Genomic DNA, 17582 nt, shown 5'->3' on the forward strand with positions numbered 1-17582 from the left:
TTTTTTTTTTTGTATGCTGTTTCCTATGTGTAGAGTAATTGGCGTGCTGTGGTGTGCCTTGTCCTACTGTTTATCCCCTTAAGATCTCTCATTATGGCTTTTTTACACAATGGCTGCAAGCATTGTTCTGCTTATGCTTTTTTTTTTTTCTCCCGCCCAATCATTGCGCTAAAGGGAAGTGGAGAGTGAAAGTGGAATGATGGAAAAACTGAATTCCTGAATTCATTCCACTACTTGAGGTGAATTGTCCCACAGAGAAACTCGATGTTATTCTTGTTGACTGTGAGCTTGTGTATCTGTTGCTCTGCTTCAATCTGAAGTACAGAGGTACCCCCAGGCTCTAATAACGGTCACTTTAACTTGATGCAAGTCTGTGCTGCTGCCAAAAGCACAAGTCTAGTTGTTTTCTTCTCTGTTGCCTTTTGTGCAAAGGCAGTAGCAGAAGTACTAGGGTTTTTGCAGCTGGAGAACAAGTCAGATCTGGGTAAGAACTGAATTGGCTGAAAACCAACCATTTATTATCAGGTCACTGTGGTGGGTTGACCCCAGGTGGCAACAAAAGCCCCAGCCAGCCACTCACTCACTTGCCATTGCTGGGGTGGAGGAGAGAGGTAGAAGGGTGAAAGGCAGGAAAACTTGTGGATTGAGATAAAAGTAGTTTAAAAAGTGAAGCAAAGCTCTCTGTGCAACCAAAGCTCTAGGTGCAACCAAAGCAAAGTAAGGAATTTGCTTGCTCTTTCCCATTGGCAGGCAGATGTTTAGCTATTTCCAGGAAAGCTGGCCTTTGTCATGACTAACGGCTACTTGGGAAGGCACATATAGCCACAAGTGTCCCTCTTCCTCCTTCTCCCAGCTCTTGTTGCAATGCCATATGGCATGGAATGTTCCCCAGGCCAGCTGCCTTTATTGTGTCCCTTCCCAGCTTCTCAGATACCCACATCCCACCTGTTGGGAGGCCCGAGTGGGGAGAAAGAAAAGGCTTAGATGCTGTGCAGATACTGCTCAGCAATAGGTAACACCTTGTTGTGTTACCAGCATTGCTTTAGTTCCAGACCCTCCACACAGCACGGTAGCAGTGGCTCTGAAGAGAGTTGTCTCCATGCCTGCCAGAGCCAGTCCCCTGTCCTGGCGCTCAACTGCTGGGTGGGCGCAGCGGCAGGAGAGGGGATCAGTGGTGGAGTGTGGAAGGACAGGACTGGGCTTTTCATGTTTGTTTTTTGGGGCTGCCTTTGAATTCCTGTCCCGTGAAGCACCAGATGCCTTTCTTGCACTTAATAAGTAGCACACGTAGCAGTGTATCAAAGGTGAGTGTAATGTCACATCAAATCAAGATTAATCTTTCTTCTTCAGCTAGTTCCGCAGTGCTGAGGTGTGTCCTGATGTTAGGGCTTCACAACCTTGCCTGTAACAATGCTGACCTGATGCATTCCTTTGCATTTAAAAATTTAAATAATTTTGCTTTTAAAAAGCAGTTAAGCATTTTAAACGACTGGTAGAACTAATCATGTACTTGCATTTGTGACTCAGGAGGAAACATTTAAAAAATATTTCTGCTAAAGAATTATGATAATCAGGAGTTAGATATAATAAATGCACACATACACTATAATACCTCCACAGTTAGCTTACAGTGCTTTATAGATAACAAAAAGGAAGTTGAATCTGAGAAGGTTATTAAGTGTAGATGAGACAAAATGTAGCAATGTTTTAGAAAAGGTTTCTTCCTTCCAGGTTTACAGTTGCAGTTAAAATAAACAATGTGGAATATGGTAGAGGCACTGGTAAAAATAAGAAGGAAGCTAAAGCCATAGCAGCAAAAAATGCCTGGCTAATGATCGAGAAACAGGTGAGTAAACTGTAGGATTCAATTTTCTTCTTCTTTTTTTTTTGTTTTTTCCTGGTAAAGGTTGAAGATTAATCTCTAAAAATAGCCAATAAAATATCATTGTTTTTCTTTAATTTGGAAGAGTTTCTAATTATTTATTTAAGTTGTCTTTATTCTGTTTCATTCAATGCTTTTCTGATTTTTATCACTGAAGTGTTTTCCTTTTCTACTGCTTCCTTTTCTGTTGCTATGTCATATCAATAGTGTTTCCTCCTCTGCTGTTACAGGAGGATAAGGAAATGTATTTGCCTCTGTTAAGCTGCCTTGGTGGTATATCCAGTGCAGACAGCATTCCTTTCTCTTCTTGACAAATGTTCAGTAATTCAATGTGTTCAAAACATTTGCAGGGCACTGTTCAGTATGCCTGCTGCCACACTGCTCATAAAATTGTTTACTTTCACTTCACCTGATTCGTCTTTTTTTTTTTCCTTAGAATTATATTCTTTATGGTACAGCTGATTCTATACTCTTTATCATTCCTTGATTTAGTTTAGGTTTGATTTTTTTTTCTTGTATTTTCTCCCATGAGTTTTGTGGTAGCTATTCTTTATTTTTGAGTCAGAATGCTTCCTAGAATTCCCTATCTGTTTTCTATACTTTTTACTAGGTCACCATTATTACTGTAACAAAATTGCTGCACGTTTGCTAATATATTATTAATGCTGCCTCATCATGAGACAGATGAAAAGTCCTGCTTTGTCCTTTTGTAGGTGCACAGGAGCATTTGCAGCCATTGCTGATGGCAGCAGCATCCTGCTTCCATCCCTTTTCTTGGCTCTGGCCAGGCTGTGAGAAAATTCAGAAGGCAGCTTTTATATATATATATATATATATATGTATTTTTTTTTTTTCCTGTTTTTAAATGAGGTATTTCACATCTTGTTCCCTCTCTTAAAAGAAGTTACCTGTTTGTTTTATAGCTGGAGAGCCCTTCAAGCAATCTAACTGCAGAATTAATGACACCTCAGGTGACCTCATCCCCTGTACCACCCAGCACCTCTAACTACATCAGCATACTAAATACCTATTCACAGAAGTCCTCACAAGTAGTTGATTATCCTAACAAATGTTTTGGAGACGCCCATGCTCCCATGTAAGATGTAATTTATCTTCTTGCTTGCTTTTAATATTTGTGTTCATTAACACTGCCATTAGTTACCCTGAGTAGTGTTAGATCCCTCTCTAGAAATACAGTAAGAATGTGGAGGTAGTCTGGAGAGAATCTAGAGGGGGTTCAACACAGGAGGAGAAGCTAAGAGGACTGTTTAGCTGGGTGAAGAGACGGCATGGTGATAAAATGGTAAGAAGTGCTGACAAGACAAATTGTCAGTTATCTTGGTTGTTGCTCTGGCACCTTTGTGGACCTTTCAGCTTGTATTTTGGAGACCCCTAGGAACCAAGTGCCAAGGAAAGCCTGTTTGTGTCCCCTGTGTGCATTGCAGTCAGTGAGTTGTAGAAATTATCTAGTTAATGACAGCTGGGGGATGATAAAGAATATCTCTCTTGTCAATAAAGAAAACTCCCTGGACCCTATCTGCTGGAAAACTCCTCCTCTCTTCCCCAGCAAAATCAGCCATTTTAAAACCTAAGCTGCAGATAAGTTGTGATTGTGGTTGTATATGATAAGATGCTTTGAGGAGTTCAGCCTTAAAAAGTGCTAAATATTCACTCCCTGAAAATCAGCTATCTTGGAGCTGTGTCAAATCAGTTATTTACCATTATTATTTAGGTAAAATGTATATTGGAAATACTGTCGTGAAGATGTGTGTTTCAGATTTCCCTTCTATAATGTCAGTTGACTGTAGTGTTTAAAATCACTAAATGAAGACTTGTCCTGTAGGATCTAAGAGAGTATTCTGTGTGTTACAGGTTTGTGTGTAGCTGCACCATCAGCGGCCATGTGTACGGCAGGGGCACCGGCATGACGCTGGCTAGCGCCAAACAAGCTGCTGCAAAGGAAGCATTTGAGAAGCTGACTAGCGAAGGCTCTCTAACAGTATGTGATATGTTTAGCCTTAAGGCAGAAGTTTAATTCTTGTATCTTTAGTCTTTGAACAGATTTCCTCACTGTATGTAAAAGTATGTTCCGTGGATTCCACGTAATTTGGAAACAATCCGTATTTTGGTGGGTTGGTTGGGCTACAGGATTCTGCTGCTAAAATTTATCTTGTGTTTCTATATTCAATTGCTGGATTAAAAAAAGTCTCACATTTGATAATCTCCATGTATTTCAGAATGTTATCTGATACGTTGCCATTCAAGGATTCACAGATATTAAAAATTTCTGAATCCTGACTAATATACTGCTTGTCTTCTGTGTGAAGTGTTGTCAGGCTGCCTGGCTATGAACATAAATCTCTTACTGCCTTCTGTTGGATCAAAAATCTATTGAGAAGTAGAAGAAAGGCAAAAGCAGGATTGAGAATCAACAGAAAATCTAAGGCAGAGTCTAGTGAAGCATTTGCTAACACTATCCTCTAGAGAGCAGAGCTGTTGTCTTCATGTTGGTTATCATATTCCATATGTACAAAAAGTTATCAGAATTCTAAGAGTGATCCAAACCCACTTCTGAAATGCACAGAACAGTAAATATGAATTAATTAAAATTAAGTGTAGTTTAAAGAGGAGGAAATAAGTATTTTTTTCTTTTAAGTACTTTTTTCATTATTTGTCTGTTTAGTGTAAATTCTAAGTACTTCTTGTGTTCTTTTTCGGTTAACCACATAATTAATGGCCTCTTATAGCTCTAGGTTCTTTCCTTAATATGTTCTGGTGTTGTGAGCTGATGGCTCTTTGTGGGTTCATCGAAGTCTGAAATTTAGTACCTCATGCCGAACCTCTGTAGTAATTATTCTGAATTTGGGGTGGGTAGGTTTGGTTTTAATTTTTCTTAATTCCCAGTAATGTCTGTGTTACAAAATGTAACTAGCAAAAAGGAGTAAAGGCTGATTACTCCTGAAGTAAAAAAAAAAACCCATGGAGTTTGTCTATTGGCTATTATTGAAACAATCCTTTAAGGTTGTGGTGGGGTGTTTTTTGTTGTTGTGGTTTGTTTGCTTTTTTTTTTGTATGACGAGAAAAAAGGGAAGAACCTTTGCTATATTTAGGATTAATTTTTTAGTTGATTTAGTAATCCAGTTTTTGCAGGGTTTTCACAATGAAGACATGGAATGTTTTTTTTTGTACAGACTCAGATTTTCAGTTCTGCTGATTGCATATACCAAAGCCTACATGTATCTCGTTTTCTGCACAGACAATTGCATGTGCAGGAAAAAATGAAAAAAAAAAAAAAAAAATTGCTTTTAAGAACCGTTACTCTTATCCTGATTTTTAAATAATTTTTTATCCTGAATTTTTGATCCCAGGCTCTACTTCTGCAAAGGTGTCTATATAGTCTCAGTATGAGTGGGAAAACTGTGACAGGGCCCTGTTTCAGTCCTCTGGGTGGAAGCTTTTTACATGATTTTATTAAACATTCTTGTTTTCTCTTTTTTTCAGATAGGAAGCGAAAAATCTAACAACAATTCTACATTTAGCAAACATAGTAATTCCCCTCAAGTGCCAACTCAGTCTGACTTGGAGTAAGTTTGGTTCATTGATAACATAATAACAAAATATGTTTACTAGTCTTTAGAGGGTCATGTGATCTAGAACTAAATAAAATCTGTCATAGTCTCTCTACTGCAGTATAAAGCCATTTGAGCTTTTGTTTCGTAGACTTCAGAACAAAAGTTGTGGTGCTTGTGCAATTTTGAATCCTTAGGCGTTAGCTTATAGTAATTTTATAGCTTTCTGATATGTTTTGCCATGAGTAATTCTTTCAGAAGTGCTTCTGTGATGTAAACAGAATAACCTACACCATTCCATGCCATTTTTAATGCTCATTTTCCTATTGTGACAATCTTGTAAACTCATTATATTAAATTTTGGTACCTTCTGGTGCTCCACATTCTACCTTCTTCCAGTTTTTTGTGTGTTGTGGGTTTTTTTTTTTTTTGGTCATTCTCTATAAATCTTCACTTCTAACAAAGAGAAAATTTGCTTAGAAAAATAAAATGAACATGCATAAAACTTCAGTTGTAAGTTTGGAACCCTAGGTCAAGGCTTTTGTGTCCGGCAGTTAAGATAGCAGTGGCACCACTTTTTATGTTAAAGCAAGCAGATAACTACAGTGTTAGAGGTGGCTGCAGTGCTTTGAAATATACATCTGTATTTAACCTGTTTAATGAAAGTATATAATAGAATATTTATCTTATAGGTATCTAGATATCAGGAGATAATATCATAGAAATAGAGGAATGTATTACAAAATACTATTGTTTTATTAACTTTCCAACGTGAAGTTTTGTAATTGAAATCGGTCATGATGGTTAATGCTTTTTCAGGGCTTGCTTTTAAAACCTGTGTATTTTTTAATGCTTCTTTTTTCTTGTGGTGGTCCTTTTATTTGTGATTGTATTACTTTAACCTAAAACTAGTCTATTTTTCAGTAACAGCAGTAGACTGTTATTGCCTTTGAATAGAGACTCTGAAGACTCAGCTGCAAAGTTGGTAGAAAAAGTGAAAGACATGGCAGTATGTGAATCGCCTTCACCTTCTCAGGTATAGTATGAAAATGGTCTTCCTCATAATTTCATTTTAGACTCTGAACGGAGTAAGCTTCTTGTCAGTGTAGCATCAGTTTGGTCCTTTATCCACTAATCACTAGAAAACATTCATTTTTCATAAGAGTATTCATTACTTTCTTACTGTTAATCATTAATTTTTTACTTCTGTACTGTGGACCCAGTTTATTCCCTGTTGGCCAAACGGGCAGTACTCCTAAGAAAGGGGATCAAACCAAGCTTATATTTTACTGTGGGAAGAGTGATAAAGTCATGCATAGCTTAAAAATTTCCACATATGCCAAGATATGGCTTCATTCTTGTTACATTGTTTATATAAGTTAGGAACACATTTATAGACAATTCCTAGATACATTCTCAGACACATTTTAAACTAAGCGTAGTGAAAGCATTTGGGTTCTCTCCTAAGTAAGATTTTTTTTTCTCTTGTTCATGTAGAGAGGTGCACAAGGTTCTGCCCCGAAATGTCAAAGGTATGTGTGTATTTCTAGGTTGCTTCCTTCCATCAACTATATTGCGAACCACTTTACTGTTTCTGTATCCCATAAAGAAATGCCACTATTGGGAGATAACGTTTAAACTCTCTTGTTATGTGTTAGAAAAATGTCTCTTTATAAGTTTTGCTTTTATCCTTGTTAAAGAAAATTGGCGGCTAATTTTGATAACGCAAGAAACAAGGAAGAGGAAAAAAAGATGTCGGATTTAGATAAAAAATTCCAAGATCTGGACAGAAATACCGGTGAGGAGAATGAAAATCCTTACACTGTTAATGAAAGGTAAGAAGGACAATTACAGTATGTAGTAGCCTAGATTTACATATTTATAATATAATGTGGAAAATCAGTGCTGTCAAAAATGTTTAAAAGAAAATTTGTGTTTGAGATACTTTTTTTTTTTTCCCCTGGAAATTGCAAATGCAGTATAGCAACTGACATATAAGGATATTTAATGCTTACAAGGAAAAGTAATTTGTGTGAAGATGTGAGGGTAATTATCCTGTATGGTTTCAAGTGTCAGTTTCCCTTGTTATTTTTAATCTTCAAGACTCTAATTTAGACCTGTATAGGTGTTGAGTGATCTTTGTAGAATGATACTTCAGGAGATGTGTTAGATCTGTCAGGATCATTTTTATATCTTATAAATTTAATTTTTAGTTACTTAAGTTTTATATTTGTATCTATATATCTAATCTTTCTATCTATTTTTTTTTTTTTTAAGATTTCTTGAGAGTTTTAAAAATATAGAGCCTATTGGTGAAGGTGGTTTTGGGAATGTTTTCCAAGCAACAGCAAAGCTTGATAAGAGAACCTATGCAGTCAAACGAGTTCAATTCACAAAGTATGTACTGTATATTTACTTCTGTTCTTTATTTTAGGACAGCCTTTATCAAGATTTTAGTACCTTCTTTTGTCTCTTTAATAATCTTAGAAGCATTTAAGCAATTTTCATTATTAATTGTCCATTCTTTCTGGTAAACTGTTTTCTTCATTTCTCAGTGAAGCTGAAAATGGCATGCCCTGGAATAATCACAGATGAAGCTGTAAAAAGTAGATTTGATAAGTTCTACTTTCCCTTAACTAATACTCTGGTTATTAATATTGCAAAATGTGTTTGAAGAAAGCTTGCTGATTAATAGAACGTTGAAAGCAGCACTGTTACTTTTGACAGGTTACATGGAAAATTTACATTCAGTAATGCATAATGACTGTAATTAGGGAAACAGAGAAAAATGAAGGTAATAGATTTTGAGGTTGGTATTTGGCAAATGCTTTATATATGATCCATGTAGTCATTCTCACACTGTGTTACTTGTCTTTTTTAAATCTCAACAGAGACTGATGATCTTAACTTTTTAAAAATGCATTTTTCTGTAACCAGTGCTTAGTGGAGTATTTTATCAGCAGCTGAAAAGCTTTAATTTCTTTTAGGTAATCTATTGAAAAAGTTTCAAGCTGTTAGAGATAATTGTCCCTCACATTGTGTAACTGCCCTTCAAATTCTTGTGTTCTTCACAAATATGTTATTTTTATTTGTAGTGCAATCTTGAGGACTATCCTAAAAAACATTCTGCTGATTCTCCAAATCCTGATTTCTGGTCTGCTGGTTTGAACTTACATCACTAGGCAGTGTTGCAACAAGTGCAGATCAAATTTAGTAATACTTTTTCATAAGTATTTACATTGACACATGTATATGTAAACAAACTTCATAGAGGTGAAAAGAAAACATGGGCATTTGCTATGTTGTGTTTGGGTACCTAATGTAATTACGCGTTGCAACTATCTGTGTTTTTTCAGCTTTTTTTTGAGCGGGGCTTTCATTTCTAATATAGTTAAACACTTTTGCACTTTGAATAACTGAGCAGATGAAAGAAAAACCACAATTTGTACCAACAATTTTGAACTGTATGAATGTTATGTTCTTTTTCTAAATTAATGTGAAGTTTTCTGTATACTGCTACTTGATATCATGTCTTTTATTTAATTTAGTACTACAGTTTCATAGAGAAATGCCTTTTTTTTTTTTTTTTAATTTAATTTTTCTCCCTCCTCAAAATAGGAATGTAGAGCGTGAAGTAAAAGAACTCGCAAGACTTGAGCATGAAAACATAGTGCGGTATTATGGTAGCTGGGAAGGGTACGACTATGTAACTTATCCAGACTCAAGGTAACTACAAGATAGTAGTCTGTACTCACAAACTTGTTTGCCATAGTGGATTTTATGTTATAAGAAGGAAGGCTGATGATTGATTATAAATCTTTATACAACTATAAATGCAGACACATGCTTACATACTTCCTGTTAGGAAAAAAGGCACAGTAATTTTCAGCAGCAGGTCTAGTATAAGTAAGTATATTTATATCATCTTTTCCTTGATGAGTGAGTTTCTGTAACTTTCTTTCTCCTCTCAATATATAGAACTTGCTGAATCTATAGAGGAGTGCAAGAACACAGAACTCAAAATCTGGGGCTAGAATTAAGAACAGAAATTAAGAAATTGTGTAGTGGTTGGCTGCCAAATTCCTGATGAGAAGTTTCCTTTTTTTAATAAGTGCTTGTCAGCTATTAGCTCCCATAGATTAATTATTTGTCTAAGCTAGAATTTTAACCATGATGCCTGAAACAGTTTTGGTTGTTGAGAACAGAAATACAAACTGAAACATTCTTTCCTTTAGAAGTAGTCTTTCGACACTAAGACTTCTGGGAAGACAGTGGTGAGAGTTTTGCTCATAAGTTAGATTATCAGCTTTTCAAAACTTGTCACTAGCTATAAATTCATACCCTTCAGGTAGGTTGCCACACTTACCTAGAGCCATAAAATATTAATGGCTTCAAAATTGTTTGACGTGATACCTGTAGTATATGTAAATAGGGAAAAAAAACTCATATCAAAACCCATTATTGTGTTGGAGTCTCAATATCACTTATGTGGTTTTTATTGAACAGTTATTTGGTAAAAGACAGGAAAAAGTCCTCAAAGCTGAAGTTCCAGCCTGTAATTCCACTTAGTGCCCTGACCTCAAGGCTACAGAGAATCCCGAGCCACTTAACACTTGTTCTTCCAGTGCCTCAGGTGACTTTATTGCAGAGCACTTCATCACACAGTGCAGGTGGAAAAATGTATTGCCTCTTCCTCTTCATATTGTCCTTCTTCTCACCATCCTCAGCCTATTCCATGGGCTGATGGGGAGGGAACTCTTCTGGAAAGTGTCAGGCTGGTGAATATATTTCATCTAGATCTCAGACGGGTTTCTCTAACTCGCAGACCAACGTCAGAGATGGTCACCGTGCTGCCTTCTTGAAGAGACAGTTTGAAAGCAAGTGACCTTCTGGGTAGGAGAGGAAGGCTAATGCTGTGTTCATTGAAAAGGATAGAGAAAGTATACCTGCCAGGGACTTGACAGCAGTTCCTAGAGGGCAAGACAGGATCCAAGGACAGTGCTATTTCTTCCTGTATAGGATGTGCCTCTAGATGTGAGGCGAGTGGAATTTGGACACTCAGAAAACTTTCAGTGTGAACAAGGAAGCAAGTAAAATGTTGGAAATGTTCCAAGGAGTATGTATCAACTGAGCAGGGATACTTTGGTTTGCAGTTCTATTTATTTATATCTAGTATGAATTGGTCTAGGATCTTTTTTAAAATCAAGGGATTTGCAGTCTTCGTTTTGGGGAACTCCCAAAAGCACAATTAACAAAAGGGTTTTGTTTAAAGAAGAGGAACCTGAGAACCCTTGATGGCCTGGGGGGAATTGTATCTTGCCGATTTCAATATAGTATATAATTTTCATTTGCAGGCAGAAGTCAGACAAAAAAATTAACTGTCTTTTCATCCAAATGGAATTATGTGAACAAGGGCCATTGGAAAACTGGATTGAAAAGCATAGAGAAAAACGAAAGTATCATGAGATGGCACATAACAAATTTTTACAAATACTGAAAGGAGTGGAATATATTCATTCTAAAGGGTTAATTCATCGAGACCTCAAGGTAAGTAAGATAGATAATTAAAAAAAAAAAGATTTTAAAAAAAAAATACTGATTGGAATTGCAGAAAATGTTGAATTGTTTTAGTCTTTGTTTAGTCTATTATGTACCCTAGTAGTGTGATACTGCTAGTGATTAATTTTGTTTTCAGCAACTGTCTGGAATTCATCCTAAAATCTGAAGGTAAACTGGAGGATCTCAGAATACAGTAGTTCAAAAAATCAGTAGCCATCAGTTAACAGGGATTTTCAGTACATTATGTGTTACTGGGTCACACGATTGCCTATTGGAAAAGAAATACTAGCTGTACTTGATAAAGTAAATAAAAGAAAGTAAGTGAAAGTTGAGTCATATATGAAAGACATATATGAAAGTTGAGTGATAGTTTATCCTAATACATGCCATTTGATAACTACGTACACTAGTTGCTCTGGTATCACATGTGCATACAAATAATTGAATGCAACATTTTTTTTTAATAGAATTTCAGTCTTTACAAATGCACAATCATAAAAAGACTTTATTTTAATATAAAGATTATAAAGGACAAAGTTCCAAGCCTTCAGGGCTTCATATGCCAGCTATAATGTTGCTTACAGAATTTTAAATCCCTTGCCTTGTGAAAAAGCCATCAGGGTGGTGGTGGTACTGAAAATGGCTGTAACAGGTCATGCTGTTCTCTTCGTATAAAGGCCAATTCCAAACACAGAGTATTAGAGCTGAGACATGCTCCAGTGATGCTGTCCTTGATGCATAGATGCATATTCCCTCCTCCTCAAGACTTGTGGTAACCTGAAGTTTATGGACTTTCTGAGCTGGAGATTGAAATCTGCATTTTGCGTTCAATGTAGTTCCAGAAAATGTTCATTGCCTACTTATAGAATCTTGCCATCTTCCACAGCTTTCCTGTGAGGCTTATTGCTACAACACTGGAATGAGCCACAAATGAAGAGTCATTCTTTTCCCTAGAGGCCTGGGAAAAAGAGGCCCAATAAGTGCTTTCTCTCCACACTCATAAATTCTTAGCACTTCCTACTCTGTGCTTTCTATTTTCTTGCTCCTTCAGTCCTACTTTATTTTCATCTCAGCTCAGTCTCCTACTTTTCCCTATTCCTGTGAATCTGCTGCCCCAGTCCCTTGTCCATGATGTCTGCCTGTAACCTGCTTCTAAGTCCTGTTGCTAACTTGCCTGTCTGCATTTGAATTTAAGAACTTTTCTCCCTGTTTTGATCTGCTGTCAACTTAGCTAATCAATCTGCTGGGCCATCTCAGAGCTCCATGTTCCAGAATCAAAGCTGTAGGCTAGGACCAAGCTGAGATGAATCCCATTTGTGCTTAGTATGAATGGAATCTTCAAATAAGTGTAGCCAGGTACAGGTACTGCATTACGTGTGTGTAGACGTGGTCAAACTTGAACAGAAGAACTGCACTGGGCATTCTTGATGCAAAGATCTCTTCCTGTTAAAGTCTCTTCTGGCCTTACAGTCCACTGGAGCTTCTTTGAGTAAAAGATAGCATGAGGGTATCTGGTTTTGTTAATGTTCAGAAATGTAGATTATCTTTGGGAAACTTCATCCAAGTATAAACAGTTCTGGGTTTAGTTGCTTATGACTTTATCAAATTTACAAATGGGACACTCGGTGGAAACTTAAAGGAGGTTCTGTGAGATGCCTGCAGTAAGCCCTAACTCTGCCATTGACTTAGGACAGGTAATACTGCATGCCTTGGAGAAACTATTATTTGAGTGGAATTCCATGTGAGCCTAAATGCTTTGCCCAAGTGTATCAAGTCCCAGGGCTAAGACTGAAGACTAAAAACCACTTCTGGATATGAAATGCTATCTATGCACAATGTATTTGAAGAGCATTAAAGCATGACAGTTATGACTGACCTAGTGGGAAAAAAAAAATTGCAGTTATTGTGGCATGTACTATTTCAAATTTAGCTTCTGTTTTTAAAAATTAATGGAACTTTTTTCTGTTGCCCACCCCATCAATTTCTTAATGCTAATTTCTGTGAACAATTATAAAATTTTATGGAGGACACTCCTGTGGCTGATTATGCTTGACAATAAACCTTAGTCATATGGTGATTTTATTTTTTTTAAAATATATCATAGCCCCAGAATATATTATTATCACATGAAGATAAAATAAAAATAGGTGACTTTGGACTTGTGACTTCTGTGGAATATGAGACTCTGACTGAGAACAGAGGAACAAAATCATATATGGCACCAGAACAGGTAATTATCCTACTAGTGTCTCTGTAACTAGATTTGCATTATAAACTCAGCATTGGATGTTTGCTGTCTTAAGCTCAGTACTACACCAAGTAGCTTTAAGTTCCCTCGTATGACTGCACACAGGGATAACAGTATTCTGGAGAAACCTGTCCCCAGGTGTGGTGGCTTCATTTCGCTGTGCTAACCTACAGGCTGACAGTGTGTGCTGTAAGGAAGCGGGAGCATTGGGAAACCAGGCTGCCAGCCTTCTATTTATTTCATTATTTCTGAGATAAATTGGCATGCCTCTCCTGTAGAAGTCTTACTTCCAGTGTATTTAATTTGATGCAATAGTCACTTTTTAACAGGTTGGTACCAGTAAGTGCTAATAACTAATAAGATCAAGTAGGGGCAGGCCTGTAGCCTTGGGGTTGAAATGTCTAATGACTTCAAATTTTGCGTTAAGAAGTGCTGTCCAGTTGGATTTGATGCCCGTGTTGTTCTTGTTCTAATCTTTGTAGGCTAGGGACAGCTACGGAAATAAAGTAGATATTTATGCCCTGGGATTAATTTGGTTTGAACTTCTTCTTGCATGCAGTCGTCATGAGAAGGTGACGGTACGTAACCTTTCCATTTAAAAAAGTCTGCCATTGCTTTGCCTTGCTGGTGGGATCACACGCTGATTGCATCCTAGAAGGAATCTGTGTATTTAGAGTCTCTATTGCCATTTTCCCTTTGATTCATTTACTGTAAGGCCTGCAAGTCCTCACACCTTGGCTGAAATGTAGTAACTGAAGAAATATTACTGGCTTTGTTTCACTTATGTCCTACTGACATACACATTAAAGCCTAAACATACTGAAGAATAATGTCTAGCAAACAAGATTTCAAGTTTCTGATAAATCTTGTTTGATCAGTGTTTAAAGGGAATATTTTTCCAACTTCAGAAAATAAAAAATGAATGGGAGTGTTCTGTCTCTGCCACACTCTCATCTTCACTGCAGAGTGGGGCAAGAACAAAGTTTCTGTCAAGCTGATACGTTGCAGTTTTCCAAAATGAAAACAAAAGCGATTTGGAATATGTAGCTTTAATGGGAAAAGATGTTACTTCAAAAAGAAAACCAGTGTTACTCGAGCTTGTTTTGAAAAGGTCTCTTTTACCCACATCTTGCTACTTTGTGCGTTAGTTTAATAACTCCTACACTCATGGTTATATGTTTGTAGGACAGCAATGTAGATGCCAGCTATCTTGTCTAAAGTAATAGTAAGATATATGTACATGATTTGACCCAGAAGCACTTGAACACCATTAGCTTGGTCCTTTTGTCAATGAGTAGACTGTATCAACATGTCTGCTTGACTCAAGGTTCAGTTTGGCTCTGTTTAGTTACCTAGGAGTGTTTTCTAAGACATCTTATTCCTGCTCGCAGCTGGCTCTGCAAGTGTGCCCACAGTCCCCTGGTGTTTACAGTCAAAAGGGGAAGACCAATTAGTCTTGTTTCCTTAGAGCATAAACACCTTGCGTCTGTAGGCAGGTAGGGAAGTCATGTGCATGGGAAATCCTAGGATGGTCTTCAGCTTCTCCACCAGCTTAGAAATTAATTTCACTTAATGGAGCACAGTAAACTGTGGTTTGGTGCTGGCAAGCCCTGCTGAAGAAAAAAAAAAATCATAGAGAAGTGAAGTGCATGATTATGAACCAAGTAACTGGATCAGCTAGACTCCAGACAGGGTCACAGGCCTAAAGCTACAGCTGAAGAGTAGGGGAAAATGCTTGAAGTTCATGGGAGCTAATGTTTTCCTGGTTGTGGGGAAGGACTTGCTAAGCCAGGCTATAGCCCCCATAAGACTAGCTAATGATTCTGCACGCGCAGCTAAGCGTCTGCGAATGTGATTGTCCTCTTCTCCAGGGACACTGGAGACAAAGTGAATGACATGGACTGCTCTTTTTATCCAGAAAGCTACAGCATGTGAGGAAGGTTGTTACCCAGAAACAGTTTCTGAAAGCATGTAATTAAAAATCCTCTGCGTGTTAGTTGGCTTTGAACTCCACAGAGCGTTTTATGCAGTGACATAGAAATAAGTGTGTGGTACTGAACAAGGTAAAAGGAAGGAAGCACACCTGCTTGGCTTCCAAATAGTAACATTTAAAGTAGGAAATTTAGTTGTGGTTGTTTTTTTTTTTTTAAATGTGGTGTTAGAATATAAACCCACTACTTTTAAATTAAGAAAGGATAATGGTTCTGAAATAAAGAGGCTGGCTGAAGCAAACACTGCGTTGTAAAGTGTGAAGCTTTAAAGCGTAAGGGACAAAGTGGATGTTTTTGTAAAAAAACCAAAACAAAGTACTGAATGGAAAAACCTCCAAACTGTTTACAGTTGGTTTCTTTTTGTAGAGTCATATTTTCCTAATTACTTCAGTAAGCTATACCTATAAAGTGAGATGCAAAATATAAACAATGAAAACACACTGAAACTGTTCTGTTTATGAATTTCAGATTTGGCCTGATGTTAGAGAAGGTCGATTTCCGGAGTACTTCACCAAGCAATTTCCAGCAGAGGTATAGGATTTTAATACATTATTTCAGTGAGCTAATTTAGTCATTAAAATATAATTTATTGATGTTTAATTTCCTTTTGCAGGCACCCATAATAAAAAAGATGCTTTCAAGAGACCCTTCAGTAAGATACCCTGCATCTGAAATACTGAAGTTTTTAAAGTCTGTTAATAACGACAACTCACTTAAAACTCATACTCAGTAAATGCCCTTTTAAAAGGCTTTCAGACTGTCTTTATATCCAGAGTTTGAGGTCTGTTGAAACTGATGAAATAGCAGTAAATGTCACACGCAACAGCAACGCTTATGATAGGTGTTTTCCTTGCTGTTCTGCCTTTCTGCCATGGAGGAGCTCCTCAGCCAAAAGGGTCGCATCACCATTCGTGGCCATCAGCTGCCAACCAGGACAGTGTACTTCTGCAAGCAATCACTTGCCCTTTGTTACCTGGAAAGACAGGTTGTGGATGAGCTAACTACAATGTACACTTAAGTGCTAGAGCCTAGTCCTTGTCTCCTAGAAGATTAAGCTGATGTGGTGCTAACTGCACTGTGGGAAATTCCTGTGTGCATGCTCTTAGCCTGTGCTGCATCTCTTATCAGTTGCCATGGAAGAAGTGCTGTGGTATGTGACTCAAACCTTTCTGACTTGCTCAGTGCTGTTTTTAATTATTACTAGAACCCTCCCATTGATACCAAGACTAATTTTGGTAGAAAAGATACTTGGAATAGATATGGGTTATTCTTCAATCAAGTGGAACTTTCTTATCTCTATACACCTGTTGAACATCCAGGACTTTCAGTGCTCTAGAATTTAAAAATATAGAATCATAGAATCATTTAGGTTGGAAGGGACCTCCAAGAATACTTGTAAAGTAATTATTCCTTGAGAATTTAAAAGTGAAGCATGCAGCTTCTAGGAAATCTAGTTTACATTTGTTCTAAAATTCTGAAAACCTTTAAGTTCTGACCTTTTTTTTTTTTTTGTTCTGAAAGGAAAACTTAGGGTGCTCTTGATTTAGCAAAATTCTACAGTTTTCTCAGTAGTAACCATCTGAGTTGTGCTGAGAGTGCACCTTAAACATTCTCTCCCTTACTGCTAGGTTTTAATCCCTTACTATAATACTGAGGCATGCCTAGCCTTTAACAAGTGTACTTGAATACTTCTGATGCCCTTACTGTCAGCCTCACAAAAGTAACAGCAGTTCCCCCGTTACTCTTTAGTTACAGACTTAAAAAGGTCCAGACTTGCCTGGACTGGAAGTATATTTTCTGTGTGGTAGCGGGGAGCAGGGAGCAAAGACAGGCACATTCAGCCTTCAGATGCTTGTCTTTGAGCTGCATCTTGTCAAGCTGTTCATTGCTGTGGAGTCCATAAAGGCAAATGAACAGAGACTTTTAAGCAGAAAATTAAGTATTACCTGTAAAGTACTATATGCTTTTTCTGAAATGTTAAATGGGTTAAATGTGGGTGCTTGGTTAAATGAAATAATATAAATGAATACACAGTAATTTTTATATTGTGGAAATTATTGCTGAACTGATGAAAGTATTTGTTGCTAAATAAGAATCTGAATTTTTATCCATTTGCAAAGCCTGATGATGTGTGTTTTTTTTCTCCTTATCATGAATAACAAATATAGAATCATATAATGGCTTCTTTTCCATATGCCTTAGCATAGTTTTCAGGAGGATCTGCTCCATGATCTTTCTGGGCACAGAGGTGAGACTGACTGGCCTGTAGTTCCCAGAGTCTTCCTTTTTTACCTTTTTAAAAAGGGGGGTTATATTTCTTCTTTTCCTATCAG

The 17582-nt window shown here is 37.2% G+C and overlaps 1 protein-coding gene across 1 annotated transcript in view; it reads left to right on the forward strand.

The window, feature by feature from the left end:
• Positions 1-15982, forward strand: part of EIF2AK2 (eukaryotic translation initiation factor 2-alpha kinase 2) — an 18417-nt gene extending 2435 nt beyond the window's left edge. The window contains exons 2-15 of the mRNA XM_008936320.1: positions 1732-1846; positions 2806-2978; positions 3755-3881; positions 5384-5466; positions 6376-6487; positions 6949-6983; positions 7152-7286; positions 7729-7848; positions 9070-9177; positions 10806-10998; positions 13115-13240; positions 13741-13836; positions 15718-15780; positions 15863-15982. Coding sequence (XP_008934568.1) covers positions 1732-1846; positions 2806-2978; positions 3755-3881; positions 5384-5466; positions 6376-6487; positions 6949-6983; positions 7152-7286; positions 7729-7848; positions 9070-9177; positions 10806-10998; positions 13115-13240; positions 13741-13836; positions 15718-15780; positions 15863-15982 — 1606 coding nt within the window. The remainder of the gene's footprint in view (positions 1-1731; positions 1847-2805; positions 2979-3754; positions 3882-5383; positions 5467-6375; positions 6488-6948; positions 6984-7151; positions 7287-7728; positions 7849-9069; positions 9178-10805; positions 10999-13114; positions 13241-13740; positions 13837-15717; positions 15781-15862) is intronic.
• The last annotated feature ends 1600 nt before the right edge of the window (positions 15983-17582 follow it).

The sequence above is a fragment of the Merops nubicus genome, unplaced genomic scaffold (genome assembly GCF_000691845.1).
Source record: "Merops nubicus isolate BGI_N331 unplaced genomic scaffold, ASM69184v1 scaffold35602, whole genome shotgun sequence".
In the NCBI taxonomy this organism is placed as follows: Eukaryota; Metazoa; Chordata; class Aves; order Coraciiformes; family Meropidae; genus Merops; species Merops nubicus.